Source organism: Primulina tabacum, chromosome 10, assembly GCF_025594145.1.
Source record: "Primulina tabacum isolate GXHZ01 chromosome 10, ASM2559414v2, whole genome shotgun sequence".
In the NCBI taxonomy this organism is placed as follows: Eukaryota; Viridiplantae; Streptophyta; class Magnoliopsida; order Lamiales; family Gesneriaceae; genus Primulina; species Primulina tabacum.
Window position 1 is genome coordinate 8,283,103 of NC_134559.1, and position 21,156 is coordinate 8,304,258.

The 21,156-nt window shown below is 36.6% G+C and overlaps 1 protein-coding gene and 1 pseudogene across 3 annotated transcripts; one reads left to right on the plus strand and one right to left on the minus strand.

The window, feature by feature from the left end:
- The first annotated feature begins 4,604 nt into the window (after window positions 1-4,604).
- On the plus strand, window positions 4,605-8,818 carry LOC142504753 (protein PLASTID MOVEMENT IMPAIRED 1-RELATED 1-like). 3 transcript variants are annotated; one of them, XM_075617545.1, is made up of 3 exons: window positions 4,605-4,720; window positions 5,073-7,422; window positions 7,548-8,818. In XM_075617545.1, exons 2-3 carry the CDS (start codon window positions 5,138-5,140, stop codon window positions 8,677-8,679), a joined length of 3,417 nt encoding a protein of 1,138 aa, XP_075473660.1. In that variant the 5' UTR covers window positions 4,605-4,720; window positions 5,073-5,137; the 3' UTR covers window positions 8,680-8,818. The 3 variants fall into 3 exon arrangements, with proteins under 3 accessions (XP_075473660.1, XP_075473661.1, XP_075473662.1); XM_075617546.1 differs by having other exon boundaries at window positions 4,630-4,707; XM_075617547.1 differs by lacking the exon at window positions 4,605-4,720 and adding an exon at window positions 4,760-4,931.
- Window positions 8,819-8,944: 126 nt separating this feature from the next.
- LOC142505277 (uncharacterized) lies at window positions 8,945-9,799 on the minus strand (annotated as a pseudogene).
- Window positions 9,800-21,156: the final 11,357 nt, after the last annotated feature.

Consider the following 21,156-nt stretch of genomic DNA (forward strand, 5'->3'; position numbering starts at 1 on the left):
AGTGGGGTTTTATTTCTCTGAAGATTCCGTAGTTTTTTTTTTTTTTGGCAAAAAGTTGTGTGAGACGGTGTTATGAGTCGTATTTTGTGACATGAAAATATATTACTTTTTATGCTTCAGTATGATCGTTTCACATATAAAGATTCGTGAGACAGTTTCATAATAGATCTATTTTTTTTAAATGAATATTTATGTTAATTTAAATTCTCTCACGAGTGATTGGAAAAAAGAATAGATATTTTCATATAATTATAATTTCAATTTCAATTCAAGCATGATATTCATGATAAATGATATCGATTAGCACACCAATACCATTTTATACAAAAACATTAATTGATTTTTTTATATTATATATTTTTATTTGAATTCAAAATATATAATTGATTTTTTTATATTAAAACATATTATATATACTGAACATGTATATACGAAATATGAGAAATTTTTGTCTGGTTAAAAATATTTGGAAGTTCGACTTAAGGTTTACAATGATCGAAGTCAAAAAATATTTATGTTCTCAATTTATCATCACATCTTTCATCGTCTCATTCTATAAGTCAAATGATTATAAAACATATAAACATCGTCGGGCTCGTGAGATGAGATAATAATGGATGTGTGATATAGGCATAACAAATCGATATAAATGGATAGAGCAGTCAAAACGGACTGACAGGAGAACCGGCCAGCAACCCACCATTTTACGAGGACGATTTAAGAATTTTGAACCCAACGTGTCTATTTGACAGAGCTCGTCGATCCAACCGGCCCAGTCCATTTTGACAGCTCTATACATAATTTATAACTCTAATCATTTGTAAAACTTTAAGCAAATGTCAGATGAAATAAATATGTGTGACAAATTCATTATCATTCACACCAAATGATGTTTTATAATATTAATATTGACACTATAATTTATATATGTTATAAATATGTTCTTTTAACAACTTATATTTTTCATAGAAGTTCCCAATTTTTATTTGGAAAAAAAAAATCTAAGGTATGTCATAATTATAGGGAATTTTATATTCACATCTTAAACCAAGATCGATGGATTTAGTTTTAGTTTAATTTTAGAGAGGCGGTTTTGATTCAGTTTGGATATAGAAATTGTAGCTTAAAAAACATTTAAATAAATCTAGTTTTTTTAGAAATTTTTTATCAAATAATGATGGCTCAAACCAAAATATAGTCAATATATACTTCCTTTTTTTACAATGGGGTTGAGATGTTTACCTAAATCAATTAATATTTTGACAAAAACTTGTGTGAGACGGTCTCACGGGTCGTATTTTGTGAGACAGATCTTCTATTTGGGTCATCCATACAAAAATATTATTTTTTATGCTAAGAGTATTACTTTTTATCGTGAATATCGGTAGGGTTGACCCGTCTCACAGATAAAGATTCGTAAGACCGTCTCACAAGAGACCTACTCTAATATTTTTTATTTCAGAATAACAGCAATTGGACACTTGCCTATTTTTGGAGGAAGTTGAAGGATGATTCAATCTTCATTTAATTAATCTTATAATGAAACGCTATTTAATTATCTTTTGACTTGATTTAAATATACCCATCTTTTCGTAGAAATATTCAATGAGCTGGGCTTTGTGTTGAATTTGTTACCAACTTTCAAATTCATGAATGAAGAGTTCGGATACAATTCAACACAAAATATAATTTTTTAAGTTGTTGAGTTCTTTTTGTATGTGTGTCATATAAATATTTCGATATTCAATTTAGTTGAAACAGCTAAGGTACATCTATGATTAAATATACAATTTCATCATATTCAACAAATGAATGTCATTGTAACTGACTCACATAAATGTTCATAGTGAGTGTCTAGAAGATCAAATACACATATATATATATATATATATATATATCTTGTGAGATTGTGAGACGGGTCAACCTTACCGATATTCACAAGAAAAAAATAATATTTTTAATATAAAAAGTAATATTTTTTCATGGATGACCCAAATAAGAGATTTATATATATCTCTTTGACGAGGAAGTCCTAGTAAGCGCAAGTCATCAGCTCGCGTTGACTACGTCTCTATCCTTTGTACACACCGCCCGTCGCTCCTACCGATTGAATGGTCCGGTGAAGTTTTCAAATTGCTCCGACATGGGCGGTATATATATATATTATAATTTCAAAAATACTTTTTAACCACCCAACTTCATATTTAATATTTTTATTTACATTTATCTTCTATCATACTATTTCATTTTAAATTTTGTAAGAAAACTATTTCTTTCTCCATTTTTCCTACCGACCAAACATATTGTGCGTTCACGCCTGTTAGCATATATAAAGTAGGGATGCAAACAATCCAAATCAAACCAAACAGTATCAGGCTTGAGCTTGGTTCGTTTAGGATTGTTTGAGGCTCGAGCTCGATTCGAGCTTCTATTATCAGGCTCGAGCTCGGTTTGTATTGAAATTACTAAGCTCGAAAAAAGCTCGAGCTCGGTTCGTTAAAAAAGCTCATTTATCATGTTAATCAAGTCGGGCTCGAGCTGATATAGATATATCTTTCAATAATATTTGTAGATCTTAGATATGTTATCAGATCTCAATCACGAATCTCTTTAGATTCTCAATATTTAATCTTATATCATATTTTAATTATGAATTTCTCTCAATATAAAATCATGTTGTGTTACTTTAGATCCATCAACATCATGATATTACATGGGCACCAATATATCAATAATTATAGTTGTGCTACTTCTAGAGCACTAACAGATATCTCGTAAAATTTAGTATTGATAACACGTTATTCCAATAGCATAAAGAAAACGAGAAATATGTTCATCCTCAGTTATTTACAACATCGTGTTGATAACGTGTTATAAACCATAAAAGAAAGAGAGACGAGTAGAGAGAATTCTTAAATAAAAGAGAGAATGAGTCAATACTCAGATGCAATTTTCATTGAACACAATCACCTTATTTACAAGGAAAGATTACAACATATAAATCTTTACATATATTATTTTGTCATATTTATCTTTATTACAGATATTTCAAATCTAATTAGATAAGATAATCATCTACGATAAGAATATATTTATAACAAGAGTAGGTCTTTTGTGAGACGGTATCACAAATCTTTATCTGTGAGATGAGTCAACCATACCGATATTCACAATAAAAAGTAATACTATTAGCATAAAAAGTAATACTTTTTCATGGATGACCCAAATATGAGATATGTCTCAAAAAATACGACATGTGAGACCGTCTCAGACAAGTTTTTGTCTTATATATATATATATATATATATATATATATATATATATATATAAATCAAATCCATTGGGGTAGGCGGCTAAATTTGAAGTTGGGGGATATGGCCAAAGCACAGTTGCAACACGCTCCTAAAAGTAAATGATTTAAATTTATATTCGTGGGAATTTTAAAATATGGCTAAGGTTTGTGAGAACTTGCCGATTGTAATTATAGGAAAATAGCATTTTAACCTCTGATAAAAACCCAAAAAAATATATAATATTTGTATTTTTAAAATCAAGCGTAAAACCCCTGCAAACGAGGTAAATGTCCCATATTTTTTTATTTTTAAAAAAAATATAGGGTTTGAGAAGATATTTAATTTTACATAGGACAATTTATTTTTTTTCTTATTTACTTCACTTAAAAATATTTTTTGATATAGAAATAAAAAAAAATACAAATATTTGATATTTTTTTTCTTTTGTTAAAATAAGCTCCATGACTATTAGTATAAAACAAGCAATTTTCGTGAAGCATAGCGCTGAGTATAACAGAATATTTCATTCAACTTTGAACACGACTGTTTGACAATTCAATTGATTATGTTCATATCTTCACAAGAGTAGATCTCTTGTGGGAAAGTCTCACAAATCTTTATCTGTGAGACAGACAATCGTACCAATATTCACAATAAAAAGTAATAATCTTACCATAAAAAGTAATACTTTTTCATGAATGACCCAAATAAGAAATCTGTCTCACAAAATACGACCCGTGAGACCGTCTCACGCAAGTTTTTGTCTCTTCACAAATATTTAGATTCCATATATAATTCATTTGATTAGTTTTATCGTTTCTCCTCATTTGATAATTTTCCTCATTTGATAATGTGTGTGTATATATATAGGCTTCTTGTTAAATAGTTTCACGAGTCTATATCCGTAAGATCGATCGATCCGTCCTATATTTAACATTAAAAATAATAATTTTGATATAAAAAATAATAATTTTTCATGAGTTGAGTTAGGTTGGAGATCCATCTCACGAAATTAATTTGTGAAACTCTCTCACGAAATTAATTTATGAAACTGTCTCACGAGAGTTTTTGTGATATAAAAATAATAATATCATTGTAACAAAAAATTATTATATAAAATTTACCACTATGTATATGTAAAACACACTATGTGAGTATTATTTAAAAAGATTTCTTAATTGATTTTAAAAATTAAAACATGTTTAAATTTAAATCAATGTTATTGGCCATCACAATCATTCATTATTCGTGCCAAATATATTAAATGACATGTGGTCAAAGTGAGAATATAATAATCCAAGGGGTCTATTTGAAAATATTGATTTATTCCGTCCATCTTAAATTTTTGAATTCAATCCTGTCACGCTAAGGGGGAGAGAGACATTCTGAGAGCGGAAGAATCGCCTGATATTTCGTATGTTTTTCTTGTAAGCTTCCTAATTTTTCCACTTTTTCCATTTTTTTTCTTGATAATCTTGAATTTATTGGTGTTTTTTCATGTGAAATTGAAATGCGTTCCTTATGTAGCGTTTGTGGATTAATTTAATCTAGCCGGGCGATAAAACCTATGACTATATGTCGAGATTTTTCGTCTTGAGTTTTCTGAAGTCAAATTCCCCGAACGAACACCAGTTTAAGGTATCCAAAGAGCTGGCTTTGTTTTTAGTTTTACCCAGACGCGAGCAAATTTTAGCATTTTCGATCTGAAACAGGTGCTGCTGACTATTTTTTGGGTTTTTGGTAAACGATGATTTAATTTGGGGGGTTGTTGTTTGGCAGGTGATTTTGGAAGTATTTGCGGTGTTGGGAAAATTGTGTTTGAATTTGAAGTTATTGAGAAAATAATGTTGTCCAAAGCCAATGATAGGAAGAGCGCCTTTGAGAATTCCAGCGGGGGAAAGTTTCTAAGTGACCTTGAAACGTTAAATAAAGCCCTGCATGTGGATAAAAAGCTGCAGAGGCTAGCCTCTTCCACGGCCAGTAGCCGATCCAAGTCTGTCGGAAAATCCAAATTGCCAGATTCAAGGGTGAAGCCGGGGGATGTTAAGAATAATGGTAAAGATTCTTTTGAGAAAGAGAAGAGGTCTCTTTGGAGTTGGAAGGGTCTAAAGGCCTTGACTCAGGTTCGAAACCGTCGGTTCAATTGTTGTTTCTCGCTCATAGTTCACTCCATTGAGGGATTACCAGCGTTCTTTGACGATGTTTGTCTTGTTGTTTATTGGAAGAGGCGGGATGATGAGCTGATGACTCGTCCTATTAGGGTTCATCAAGGAGTAGCTGAATTTGAGGAACAGTTGACACATTGTTGCTCTGTTTACGGTAGTAGGAGCGGTCCCCACCATTCGGCAAAGTATGAGGCGAAGCATTTCTTGCTGTATGCTTCTGTGTGTGATGCCCCAGATCTTGATTTGGGGAAGCATCGAATCGATTTGACTAGGCTGCTTCCTCTAACATTGGAGGACTTGGAAGAGGAGAAGAGCTCAGGGAAGTGGACAACTAGTTTCAAGTTATCAGGTAAAGCTAGAGGTGCAATGGTAAATGTCAGTTTCGGTTATGTTGTAATTGGGAATAATGGTACTGGGCCAGCTGGCAACAGTTGTGTTCCTGAGATCCAAGGCTGGCAGCAGAATAGTAGGGCAACAAAAAGCCTGGGCCAATTTGATGAAATGGACGAGCTTAGCATTCGGCATGCAAGAAGTCTTCCGTCCCGGTCATCTTCTTCAAACCGTTCTTCAGAAGATATAAAGGATCTACATGAGGTTTTGCCGATGTCAAGGTCAGAATTGTCTGATTCAGTTAACATACTTTATCAAAAACTTGATGAAGAGCTATCTGATGCTTTAGTTGGAAATAAGTCATCTCCTGATCCTTCATTCATCAATGATCATAAAATGGGCTCTTTTACCACTGCTGATGCTGCTGAGAAAATTTCTGATACTGAGTGTGAAATAAATGAGTTTTCTGTCATAGAGAAAGGGGTAGAAGAGTTTGCTGAAGAAGAGGTGAAACATGAAGATGATTCGTCAAAGGTTACTCAAGTTCTTGGAGGAGGTCTTGAAACTGTCAATACTACTGAATTCCCCATTGATGAGAATTCCCCCCTACATCCCACAGCTGTAGGAATTATTTCTCACAAAGATGAGCTATCCGTGAGCACCTGCAACTATAAAGAGACAGAGAGTGACACATGCACCAAAGAGTCACTGATGAAAGAATTGGAGTCGGCACTAATTTGTGCCTCTGATTTGGTAAATGAAGGATTTGACTCTCAAGAAGATGAAAGCTATGCTTTTCACCCAACTAATAACATGGATGCCTATGATAACAGTAGAGAACGAAGGAAGGGAAAATCACTTAGCTTGGATGATGTTTCGAAATTGGTGGCCAGTGATTTCTTGAACATGTTGGGTATAGAGCATAGTCCAGTTGGTTTGAGTTCTGAAAGCGAGCCTGAGTCTCCAAGAGAACGCTTACTACGGCAATTTGAGAAGGATTCTCTTGCCAATGGAGGTTTACTCAACTTCAATATTGACAATGATCCAAATGAACAATTTTTTGACGCTCACTCAGAATCTATCTGGGGAACCATATCTGAGGATCTCCATCACTCATCGATCCGTGAAGGCTTTGAGGAGATATCTATGGTGGAAACAGATGCGTTCAGAAATCAAACAAAGGCATCAAGGTTGGAGGATTTGGAGACTGAAGCTTTGATGCGCGAGTGGGGCTTTAATGAGAACGCATTTCAACATTCTCCACCAAGTGCCTCAGGAGGTTTCGGCAGTCCAATTGACATATTCCCCGAAGATCCTCAGCTGCTGCCTCCCGTTGCTGAAGGTTTGGGTCCCTTTCTTCAGACTAAAAATGGTGGATTTTTGCGCTCTATGAATCCTACACTGTTCCAGAATTCCAAAACCGGAGGAGGCTTGATTATGCAGGTGTCTAGTCCAGTGGTTGTGCCTGCCGAAATGGGTTCTGGTGTGATGGAAATACTTCAGGGTTTGGCATCTATTGGAATTGAGAAGCTCTCGATGCAGGCAAGTAAATTGATGCCGTTGGAAGATATAACAGGGAAGACGATGCAACAAATAGCATGGGAAGCTATGCCGAGTCTGGATGGTCCCGAGAGGTTTGTTTTTGGTCATTATTTTGGCATTTCCGGTGACACTTCTTTCCATGTATAATGTATTGTTTACCCCATAACTAGTACTTTAGTAGCTTAGTTGTTAAATTATGCATTTTTTTATGTTTCAGGCAAGTTGGTTTACCACAGCATGAATCTGAAATTATGCAATATATACCGAATGAGCAAAAGAGTGTAAAAGGTATATCCTCTAGCCGGAAATCAAACATACTTGATTCTGTCAGCGGTGATGCAGAGTATGTATCTTTGGAGGACCTTGCTCCTTTGGCTATGGATAAAATTGAAGCCCTTTCGATCGAAGGTTTGCGCATACAATCTGGTTTATCAGATGAAGATGCACCTTCAAATATTAGCTCACAATCTATACGTGAATTTTCGGCTCTGAAGGGAAAAACAGTCCATGCCGATGGCTCCATAGGTCTTGATGGAACCGGTGGATTGAAACTACTGGATGTTAAAGATAGTGGTGAAGCTGTTGATGGATTAATGGGTCTGGCGCTTACACTTGACGAGTGGATGAAGTTGGATTCTGGTGAAATCGATGATGATGATCTTTTTAGTGAGCGAACCTCTAAAATACTAGCAGCCCATCATGCTTCTTCACTGGACATGTTTCGGGGACGATGTAAGGGAGAGAAGAGGCGTGGCAAGGGTAGGAAGTATGGTTTGTTGGGAAATAATTTTACCGTTGCATTGATGGTACAGCTACGTGATCCTCTACGAGACTATGAGCCTGTCGGCACTCCAATGCTCGCTCTCATTCAAGTGGAGAGGTTGTTAGTCCCACCAAAGCCTAAAATCTATAGCACGGTTTCCGTACTAAGACACTCCATTGAAGAAGAAGAGACCAAGGTTGGCAAGAAGGAAGACATTCTTGAACAGCCTAAAGAGGACACCATTTCTGAAGAACTCATACCCCAATTTAAGATCACTGAAGTGCATGTTGCGGGTTTAAAGACCGAACCTGGTAAAAAGAAGTTATGGGGTTCAACAAATCAGCAACAGTCAGGGTCCCGTTGGTTGCTTGCCAATGGAATGGGGAAGAAGAACAAGCACCAGACGCTGAAGTCAAAAACTGTCGCCAAATCTTCTAGCTCTGCTGCACCTACGACAAAAGCAACAGCTCAGCCTGGAGATGCATTATGGAGTGTCTCTTCTCCTGTTCAAGGAACCGGAGCCAGATGGAAAGAACACGTGGCACAAAAGCGACAAATTCGAAATCCAAATGTTGTTTTCTCTTGATAGAACTGTGAGACTACGCTAGGATTGGAAGAAAGGTGAAGTTTATGGCGTATGGTTGGTTTTAGGTTGTGATCTAAACTAAGCTGTACATGTTATTTTGATGTATTCTACTAAATAAAAAAAAAACAGTTGTTTTAAACTATACTTTTGCGCACACACATGCTTTTGCAGACAATGAAAATTTACATCAATATTCTCCACATCATCATTTCTCAACAACAAACCAACATATAGGTAAATCTTGCCCACATAATGTAGTGTGCAGACCAAATTCCCATAATCCCACAAATCAAAATTTTGAATAAATCCATTCAAAGATCCAACAGAAGCATCTTAGTCAAGCATCATTCTCATCTTGATCATCCGCAACACTTGCAGAACGCGTCTCCTTTTCTCTGATGAATCCATACTTTCTTAGAACCCACAAATTCAAACGAACAACGTTTCCTACAAAAACCACCAGCATGAGTGTCAACCATGTCAATACAGATATTTCGGTAACCATACGCAAAGTACCATCGATGTAACCTGGTGACATGTACCTAAGGATCACAAAGTACACCCCGTCCCCACTTGAGCGGTGATAGCGGTCCACATTATCACCATTTGAACCACATCCAAGGTCTCCTTTTCATGGGAAGCTCGCAAAAAAAGAGGAGGATTATACTAATGGATGCAAGAAAAGCTGTAGTGTTCAATATCATGATCAATATGCCATAGGTTCGGGGTTCTTTATAAGCCATCACAGATTGCCCCCCAAGAGTGAGGTTCTTTGACTGGATTTCCATTATCGTCTGCCACATAGTCGTGTTGCCAAACGCCCCCTGGTGGGGTTGGCCCGGCTTGAAAGGCTACTGTTGCGATTAAAGATGCCACCACAATTAATGCACTTCTCTTCCTTCCGAGCCAGTCCATGTTCTTATGCTTTGCAACTGGTTTATTTGCATTGCTTTGTTCGGAAGACGGTTTTCTTGTCATTTGCCTCACTTTTTCTGGTATCCATTCATCAGTGATCAAATTCAAATCCTTCAAACTCAAAGCTCCCGCCTTAATGAATCAATGTTCGATATCCATATCTCTGAGGTGTCGGGGACTTTGCCTGAAAACATCCATTTGTGTCGATCCAGTTCAGAACATTTATTTCTAGTCCATTCAACGTAGGGACGACAATGGGAAAAGTTAGGGTAGGATTTTATGCGGTTATGCCTCCGTCCTCGTCCCTATTTATTGTATTCACTCCATACACATCTCTATCATCATCCCCGTGCCCGTCTTGTATTCAACTTTCATCCCTAACTCATATCCGTCGGAGGATTGAGTATCATACCTTACTAAAATATTTTAATACCACTTATAATTAATTTTTTAAAATTTGAATTATTTCGATAAAACTATGCTTATTTACCAAATTTTTAAGAGCACGATAACAAAATATTAAAGATAAAAAGTAGCAAACTAAACATCATATAAGAAATAACAAAATATTATAAATAATTTATTTGAATACTATTATCATACAAAAATAATATTAGCTTTATATTAATAATTTTATTCGCTCAATCCAACTACCATAATTCAACAAAAACAAATTATAATTAATAATATAAATAAATACATATATATATGGAAGGATCCGGGTCATTCTTAGACTCGAGCGAGAAGGAGAAAACTTAATTGTTCCAGATTCCAAGTTGCTTCCGAGAAACTGTGTAGAGCCTGGGTAAAATTTAGCCAGGGGTCATCTCGCTCGACCAGGGTTTAGGTCACCCGACCAAGGTTCATCTCACTTAATCACACGCAAAGATCTTTCCATATCAGGTTCCTTCCCACTTGGGCCGATGGCAAGGGGATGGACCCACAAGTATGAGTCATACCTCGAAATCATTAGCATGCCAGGTAGTGTACACGATAAGGCCAAACAGTGCGAGTTGCCATGTTTACTGACAAAAGACAGGGCACGACAGTTGTAAAAGGATAGGGCATGTGAAGATTTCTAATCGAGAATAGTGTCAATGCATCATAATCGATGTCATTTTCACTCCTATAAATACTCAGGTTTGCTCATTCATTTGACAGATAAGTTATTGTATTTTACTGCGTTCAATAAATTTTCTCTCTACTTACTGAACCTCTATTCACTTGAGTGTTGGAGTGGTCATGCCGGAAACCTTTCTGGTGCCCCACCGACATTTTTTGCTGAGTGTGTGCAGATCTTCTAACCCGGCCTTATCCCATCAGGCAAGGCCACCCGGGCTCATCCACCAGGCTAGGCCACCCGATCTCATCCCATCAGACCAGACCAGACTCATCTCATCGGGTCAAAAATCTTCATAGTGAAAGGTACACTTTTTTTTCCAGCTAGATTGCCCACTTAGCTTATCCAATATACCCGGGCATCATCATTAGCGTCATCTATGAGAAACCAAATCTATCAACGTAGCTATAATTTCCATTCAAAAATAAGCCAGACACCTTGAAACTCCAATTTTATGTATGGCTCTTCACCTGAGTCTGAATTTCGGCAGCTTTTTTTGGATTGGCATAGAAGGGCATTTGGCTATGCACTCAGTAGCGTACAACTATATTGGTTTAATTCGACTCAAATAAGAAATTTCACTCTACCGTAAATGAATTCGGATTCAAGATTTCTAGGTTAGTGATTTGGTTTTCAAGAAAACTAACTCAGCAAGAGATGTAGGAAATATAAAAGTCTGGGAGACATGAGAGATCAACACCTTGTCTTAAGCCCGAAAGTCATAATGTCTCGACACCTTATCTAAATCCCAGGAGGCATGAGGCTCTGACACCTTATCTAAAGCCTAGGAGACATGAGGCACCGACACCTTATCTTAAGTCTGGAAGGCATGAGGCCTCGACACCTTATCTTAAGCACGGGAGGCATGAAGCCCCGACAACGTCATATCTAAAGCCTGGGAAGCATGAGGTGCCGATATTATCTTATTTTAACTCGGCTTAAGCATATTATTCTCGTATTCTTCCGTTATGTCTTACAAACTTAGGACCGGGTACAGGGGCATAGCCAAAATTTCAAAATATGGAGGGCTAGAAAAATAAAAAAAATTAATCTAGAAATCAATACAACATTTTTCACATGAAATAAAAATTAATCGCAAACACCGATTTTCATAATATAATCATCAAATCTGAATAAATATTTTCCAAAAGTTCAAATATTAATCATATTATAGAGTATGCATAACAAAAAAAAATATAACTTACGCCAAAAGATGGTAACTTAAATAAACACGACTTTAGTCGCAACATTCGATTTTTCAAAAGATCAAATCTATCAATTATGTAATCTATATCAATGTCATGAGCAATCTCTCTCTCAGTATACAAAATCATTGCATTATTTAAATATTCCTGCTCCATTTTGTTGCGAAGTGGTGTCTTGAGAAGTTTCATCCCTGAAATGCTCGCTCAATTGTAGCAGTGGAAACTGGAAGAGTCAAGACCAAAAGAATCAGTCTATCAATAATGAAATAAATCTTCGACTTCTTTGTTTCAACTAGTAGTCGGCATAATTTAGGAAGAGAATCGACAGTCTTTAAACCTCGGATCCTCAAACACATCAAGCTTGTAATGATCCAATTGAGTCTTCAAATGTTTCATGTCATCTTTGGAAAAATCATTGTGATAAAATTTATCAATTAAAGAATAAATAGCACTTTCAGAGAATGATTTGAAGCCATCACTCGGATTCAAGGCTTCACAGAGAGTGAGAAGCTCTATTGATTGCTCACTAAATTGTGTATTCAACTCCATCAGTTGTTTGTCAATCACAACATTGAATACCTGAAAATGATAGTATTCTTCCACTGTAAAATGAATTTTCTGTTGACAAGAACGTTTAGTACCTCCAGCATAGCGAGCTGTCAAATCAGGCACTACAATGTCATGATTATCACAAAAATTATTCATATTCCATAGAAAATCTTCAGAAGGTGTCACTGTCTTGCCTCAAACGAGGCCCCTAGGAGGCCAGTCGGAGGCAGCAGAAACCGCATCTACTGGGCCATTCATCATCTCGCATTTTCTGAAAAGCTATTTTATAATCGTGACTAAACTCATTGCATTCAGAATGTCTTGATTTTTTCTTTGCAAAACCTAACATAACATATCAGATGTTCCAAAACTCTATATCAATAACAAGATAAATACAAAATCAAATGTCATCATCTCTTTAAGCAAACCTTTAGCCTCCGCACGTATACTAAAGGAAGACTTTCCTCCCATGAAATCTTCTAGAAGTGTACAAACTGAACCAAACAATTCAATAACTCGACTAACAGAAATGTAATGTGAACTCCATCGAGTAGATGCATGTCGTTGTAAAGTACTAGTTTGATTAACTCCAGTACCAGTCCCAAGTTCTCCAGATTCTATCAAATCAATGATTTCATCTTCTCGAATTGATTTCAATTGAGATTGTCTCTTTGAAGAAGAACCCACAAAATTGACAATTGAACTCAATTTAGAAAAAATAGCCATACATCCGATACCTCTTTAGCTGCTGCAACTAATGTAAGTTGCAGCCGGTGATCAAAATAATGAATATAATATGCAAACGGACAATCTTTGAGAAATAATGCTTGTAATCCATTCCATTCTCCCCGCATGTTGCTAGCACCATCGTATCTTTGACCTCGCATATTTTCAATCGAAAGCTTGTGTTGTGTCAAGATATTACATATATGTGTTTTCAAAGTCAAATAATTAGTATCATCAACACCAACAACTTCAAAAAATCTCTCCCTAACAAACCCATCACAATCTACATATCGTAAAACAATAGCCATTTGTGATCTACGAGATTCATCAATTGCTTCATCAACAAGAATACAGAATTTAGCATCCCCTACTTCATCACGGATTTTACTTCGCACAAGATCGACAATAATTTTTAGAATCTCCTGTTGAATTGATGGTGATGTATACTTGGCATTTTAAGATGCTTTATCTAAGATAATATCACCAATTTCTTTGCACAATTCTCCTTGAAATTTGACGAGTTCAAGAAAATTTCCATGATTATGAGAATCTACAGACTCATCATGTCATCTAAATGCACACCCTTGTAATTCTAGTCATCTTACAACTATAATCGATGTCCTTATAAGCAATCTGTTTTGCTTTACAATATTCTCAGATTGTTTATTCATCATTCTATCGATATGTTGAGATACATTTTTCAAGCCCTCCTATTTTTGCATAGCAGTACTATGTAATGAATTGCAATCTCCTTCATGTCTTTTCAGTGGACATGTTTTGCAATTCACTCTTTTCCAATTCTTAAATTCTTCAACCGTAAATTTCTTCTGATATGATGAAGGAACATCAAAAAGATAACACGGGAAACAAAATGCACTTTCTTTTATTTTAGAAAACTCGAGCCATGGAAACTTTACGAACCAAAAAGACAGAAAACTACGTTTTTGATGCTTAAAATCAACAAGTTGATATTCATATATAGGCTGATATGGTCCCATACCAACATATTCTCTTCGAACATCATCTTGTTTATCACATGGATATTCCCATATTCTAAATCGTTTCCCAGGATCACGCTCATAATATGGATTATTTCCCTCTAATGGATCGAGAGCAACTTCATTGCCAGGTTTGGGTTTTTTGGTTTTCAATGTAGATCTTGAACTTGATGGAAGAGTATCATTTGAAGTTTTTGATAACTGCTCATTGTTTTTTGGATGAAATAATCGGTAATGCTTCTTTTTGACATTTTGATTCACCTGTAAATAAAAAAACCTATAAACGTAATTTTATTTCACCTAAAAGAATACTCTTCATTTAAAATAAAAGATGAAAAAAAAAACAAATTTGTCTATCTTTTGAGTAACCAAATATCAAATACACTAAACAGATAATTCATGGTGATATGATTCCATAAAAGAATACAATTAATTTATTGCAAGTTTTTAATCTTGAACCAAGAATAGACCAAACCCAGATTTAAAAACACTAGAAATTACAAGAATCTTGAGGAAAACATAAACCAATGAACCCCAAATAATCTAAACTCGAAACCTAGCAAGAATCAAGAAGGATTATGCTTAAAAAATTTAATTAAATTATTAGAGAGATACCTGATAAGTAACAAAAATTTGAAAGTGACGGATAAAAAAAAAGTATAGGAAAGAAGGAGAAAATTGGGAAAAAAGAGAACAAGGGGCAAAAGAGGGGTGTGGCGGAAGGACCGAAGGAAAAAAAATTGAAAGATGAATTCCAATTTCCACGCCCGAAGCTGTGAGATAGGTTTTTTACTTTTTTTTTAATTGCTATATATAAAAATAAAAAAACCAAAATATTGGCTGGGCTCCAGCCCATACTAACCATACGCCTCTGACCGGGTGCTATTACCATTAACTTATAGAGTCTGATTGCCTCCCAACATTTTTTTATATAGCTTTTAAGGGTGTTTAAGTGTTCAGTCAGGTTCGAGTTTGAATAGAAGTCGTGTCTTGATTATCATAAGCACGATCATTTATTAGCACTCACAATATTTTTTCATTGTAACGAGTATGTTCTAAATCGTCCGGTTCAATCAGATCATAAAATACGGAGAAATGAATAGAAGATTCTTTCATTTATAAAAGGAGTACGTGGGAAGAATACGATGCGTGAATTGAAAAAGCTATTCTATTGTGTCTTCGTGACCGGGCTCAGTCCCTTCGTCATCTTTCTCACCCTGGCCTTCCTTAGCCTATGCGGGGAGGGAGTCAACCACCTTGTCAAGATCGGGAAATTCTCATTGTCTCCGAGATGGAGGGCGGCTTCCTCAAACTACTCCCGGTACTTTTGGAAGCCGATCTGAAAGTAGGAGAAGGCCTTGTCGTCTACAGCCTGCTTGAACTCTTGAGAGAAGAGAAAGTTGACCAGCCATTCCTCCTCGGTCCTGGTCTTGGCAGCATTCACCTCCTCTACCATAGACTGGGCTCTTGCCTCTGACGCCTCATAGTTGGCCTTAAATTCCTCCGCCCGGGCACAAGCAGCCTCTGTCTCCCCTCGAGCTAGTTTCAACTCCGTTTGGGCCACCCCTAGCTACTGTAGGTAATTTCCTAGGATGTCCTTAGCCTGGTTACAACAGTCTTCGTGTACCAGTCGGGCTCTCTCTATATCACCTTTCAACTGGGCGAGGAGCTCAACAACGGCATGGGCTCGAGATACTTCTCGCTTGGCCACTTTGGCAACATCCTCGTAGGCTGAGACCATCAGATGTTGATTGTGCATAGACCAGGAGAGAGTTAGAAGAAATGTCAAGAATAAAATGGATAGAAGACAATAATTAAACACTTACTGATAGAACCTAGGCGACACCCTCGAAGAGCTAGGTGGTTTGAATCCAGCCGCTTTAGATGAGCCATCTTGGTCGGGACACAAGGCTTTTTATCACCCAGGTTGGAGAAACCCCATCCAAAAAAGTGTTCCCATGCGCTTCGGAAGGCCCAAAGGGTATGGGACCAATCTCTCCCTCCTCGGTGTCACTCAAATGGACCAACTCAAGGTCAGTGACAACTTTCATTTTCTAGTGGTTGAGAGGCACATGATCTTCTGACTCCTCGGGGGCAGACAGATACCCGGGCTATCTATCCCCAACTCGGGCAGTAGCGATAACACTGGCCTATCTCGGGACCCTGCAAAAAATCTCTCATCGACCTCCCGGATCAACCGCCTTTTTTGCCAGGGTTTTTTTCTCACTAGCATCCGTTTTTCCTTTTCGGACGCTTTGGCAGTTGTCCGACTCTTGGCAAAGGCGTATTTCATCTCTGGAGAAGCTAAAAGAGGAGAAAAAATAAGTGTTAAAAAAACGCAAGACGTTGGTAATAAAAGGCATAAAAAACACAAAATAAGATTGTATCGAGCTCGGCAACCGAGACGTCAAACTCATCGATCGCTTGTTCCAGAGGATACTTAGCCAGAGGACTCAATCCATAGACGATGCAAATTCTTGTCCGAGATCAAAGCAGATTATTTGAACTTTTGCCCTTCCACGAGCTCTTGGTAAGCCCGAGCAAGCCCTAGCTAGGTAGGAAGGACATAAAGAAATGTGATTGAGCTGTTGAGTGAGGATGGAAGGCTAATGAAGAAATACCAACCTCACCATCCCTTTATAGAAAAAGGGATTTCATCAAGGAATTTGTTATGAGTCCAGGCAGTTAGAGAGAACTCGTTATCATTGAAGAGACATGTAAAGTTGTAGTGGAGTATGAGAGGGTTAATAAGTAGGATGTTCATTTTTAAAAAAGAACAAAGGTTGAGGCCTTTATAAGAAAAGAATTGAGGTGAAACTAATTTAAGGTAACCTGAAGAAATAGTTCACCTCGATGTAGAAAGAAAGAATAGGGAATCGGATATCACTTTTAACTTGGTCCTGGAAAGAAGTGTAAAAGCCCTTAGGGGCCGAATGAGAATGATGAGGGAGTAGGTGGAAGGAATAGACCCAAGAGCCCAGAGGTCATCTTCCGATCTAGGTCGAAGGGTGCTAGGCAGTGTGAAGTACCACGCAACACCCGAGTTCTCAACCTCGGGATCATCGATCATCATTTGCTTTCTTTACCTTTCTCCTGGTTATTTAAAGGGCCCGACAGTTTGCTAGGGAACTTTGGGCTTTTTTGGTGGTAGTGATGGTCTAAGAAGAGGTAACCTGGACATATTTTTTAGAAGGGGTGGCAACGGTTGGATTTTTGTTGGAGAGAGGAGAAGCAAAAGTAGTGGAATCATCGGGCTCATGACCGACTAAGCCACGAGCATTGGCTCTAGAGGTAGAAGAAGCTAGAAAAAGCAGACATGATTAAAAAGAGAAAACTTACTAGAAGTAGAAGAGAAGTCGAAGTTGCGATGGACGGAAGTGCAAAGTTCGCCGGAAGCAATACGATGGAATCTCGGAAGTCGCGAGAGTGAGAGAAGAGAGTTCGAAATTTGCGAAAGTGATAAATGAAGTAAGGCGGTTAGTATTTGTTGGCGTCGAAGGAATAAAATGGATCGTTGATCGTGAATGGAATGGATGGGTGTGATACGTCTCGAGAGTTGAACTGGGTCACCCGGGAAAATGGAACATCGGGTCCGGAAAATGAAGCGACATGTGACAGGCACCTGTCTTTTGACTGTTAGGGCTGACGTTGCTTACGTCATGGTGAAGTCAGCCCTAGCTCGACTACAAATTTGAGATTTGGTTATTTTCCGTCCTAGGCCAAGTCTAGTTACTCAAGACATCGAATAGGACTCTAGCCCGACTGTTTGAGAGGGGATGGTGATACCACCGGAAGGACCCAGGTCATTTTTTATCTAGGGCGAGAAGGGGAAAAATTAACCGGTCCGGATTCCAAGTTGCTCCCGGGAAAGTGAGTAGAGTCCGGGTAAAAGTTAGCCAGAGGTCATCTCGCCCGACCAGGGTTCATCTTACTTAATCACTAGGAAAAATCTCTCCGGATCATGTTCCTTCCCACTTGAGCCAATAGAAAGGGGATGGGCCCACCAGTATGGGTCGTGTCTCGAAATCATTTGGCATAACTATAAGTGTCTACGAAAAGACCAAAACGGTATGGGTTGTCATGCCTACTGACATAGGACATGACATAGGTATTTGTCAGAGGACAGGGCGTGAGCAGATATCTAGTTAGGAACAATGTATAGGCTATAATCGAGGTCATCTTTGGTCTATAAATACCTAGGTTTGCTCATTCGTTTTCCAGATGAGATATTATATTCTACTGTTTTCAGTAAATTCTCTCTCTATTTAGTAAACTTGTATTGGCTTGAGCATCATAGTAATCATGTCGGAACCTTTCGGCTCCCCACTGACATATTCTCGTCGAGTGTGTGCAAATCGTCTAACTCGTGCTCATCCCATCAGGTCAGGTCATTCGTGCTCATCGCAGCAGGTCAAACCACCCAATTCTCATCCAATCAGGTCAAGGTCATTCCCATCATGTCAAAAATCTTCACAAATAAAATACACAATATGCTCAATAGATTGCCCAATCTTTCCGGACATCATCACTCAGCATCAGCACGAAGCTGCTCCTCAACTATGGCCACGTGCCTCTTAGACCCGCAAGGTGCAGCGGCGAGCATCCGCTCGAGTCCAGTTCTGATGCTAGCTTCGGATTCTTGATCAGTGATTATTTCACCAAGTTTAGTTGACCCAACGTTGAGGCAATGTGGAGGGGCGTTTCTGAGATACAGGAGACGATGATCCTGTCCAATATCAAAGAATCTTCTGCCAAGATTTGCCGCAATGATTCCAGGTCTCCTTGTAAAGCTGCCTCCGATAATCTTTTCTCCATCTTCTTCTGAATACAATCTGGTTTGAATCTTGCAGTGTACGGAATATAATGTTAGTCGTGGGCAAGTTGTTTCAGCCTCCCTCGCTTTTGATATGAAAAGTATTTATTCTAGGATGGAATAAATTTCTCATTCAACTTTTTTTGAAAAGCATTTTATTTTTCAAAAAATGTCAGTATTTTAAAAATATTTAAGATGCTTCTGGTTCATAAATATTTCTGAGTTTACAAAATAATACTTTTGATGTATATGAGATTTACTAAAATTTACATATATAATATTACAATAACGTAGAAATAAATTAGTCGATCCGATAAAATTCATATGACACAAATATTCCAAATTCGGAACAAGATCCCGGAATCGATATCGAAATGCAGTTATAGTGTATGTTTCTAGGAGAATAGCTCTATAGTCCACTTTCTTTCGAAGTTACTGTCCAAGATATGAAACATACATATTCTATGGCATACAAATGATATATCTACATGGTTTTATGACCAAAAAAAAAAAAAAAAAAAACCCGTGAAAAATTCTTATTCAGAATATTTGTAATCTAAATATGATTTTATGACGATAATTAAATGATTAGATAAAATACAAAGAACATGGAGTAGGTCTCTTGTGAGACGGTCTCACGAATCTTTATCTATGAGACGGGTCAACCCTACTGATATTCATAATAAAAAGTAATACTCTTAGTATAAAAAGTAATATTTTTTCATGGATGACTCAAATAAGATATATGTATCACAAAATACGACTTGTGAAACCGTCTCACACAAATTTTGCCATGAACACGTTATTTAGACAAATCTGGTCCAAGTCATTGACTGATCCAAAATATTAGATAGACTTGCAATAAAGATTTTCGGATGAAATTTTTTTTAAAAAATATAGAGGGTATTGTTCTTTGTGAATTGTGGAAACAAGTGCCAAACATGGTAAAATTAAGTTGGATGTTTGATTTGGAAGGAAAAAGGCTTATTTTGTGCATTTAAAATATAATAAATTTGAATAGAAGAGTTCAGATTTGTTTTTTTTTTTTGAGCAAAGAAGAGTTCAGATTTAAAAACTTGAAATCGCAATATATCTAGATATTTGAGTCTAAAATCATATATCTCATTTTTTTTTCTTTCAATGGAAACTTTCACCCAAATGACAAACATAAAAAAAAAAAGAAAAAAAAGTGGGACGAAATTTTGTGTAAATTTTGTGAGACATATATTCTATTTAGATCACTCATGAAAAAATATTATTTTTATACCAAAAATATTTTTTTTATTTTAAATACGGACAATGTTGACTCATCTCACGAATAAAAATCCATAAAATCGACTCACAAGAGATGTATTCACATACAAGTGACCATAAAGCAACAACTTATAATTGTAATTTATGAGTGGAAAATCCGAGCAACCTTGTCCAAAAACATCTCCAACTAAAACCCATACACCAAGAATATACAAATTATATTAATAAGAAAGTAGACAAGTAGTGCCATAAAAAATATTTGGAGATTCTGATCCATCATTTTAAATAAAATCTCCTTATTTATATATTTATTATTTGCTTGAGGAATGCCGATATGTAAAAAAAAATTTGTTTAGAAGTTAGATTTCAAAGTATTTGCACAAATAAGCTTGGGCGTTTTCTTCAAAATGACCTGCAATAGTTTAACCAAATATAACCAAAGAGGTTTCTGCAAATTTCTTCGTTAGATTTCAAACTATCCCATATCCAACGTCTAAGACTACTTTACCAACCGACAGTTTGACAAACAATCGTAAAAATAAATTTTGTAAGACAGATCTCTAATTCGATCCGAACAATGAATTTTTTAAATTTTGTATGTCAAAAACATTATTTTTCAATATATATATATATGAATCGGATCAATTCATCTCATAAATAAATATCAAGAGACCACCTACTCGGACAGTTAAAAAGCTAACCATGATCAAACTTTTCTTAAAAAACTAACCATATCCAATATAATTCATGGAATTGGGGAAGGTGCTTTTTTTTAAGGAAAAAAAGTTTGACAAAGGTTTATCTCCCAAATTCCTGACTTTATATCACCTTTCACCCGTCGACAATAAACCAAAAGGAAAAAAAACAAGAAGATAGATATTTACCAAAGACAGGAGA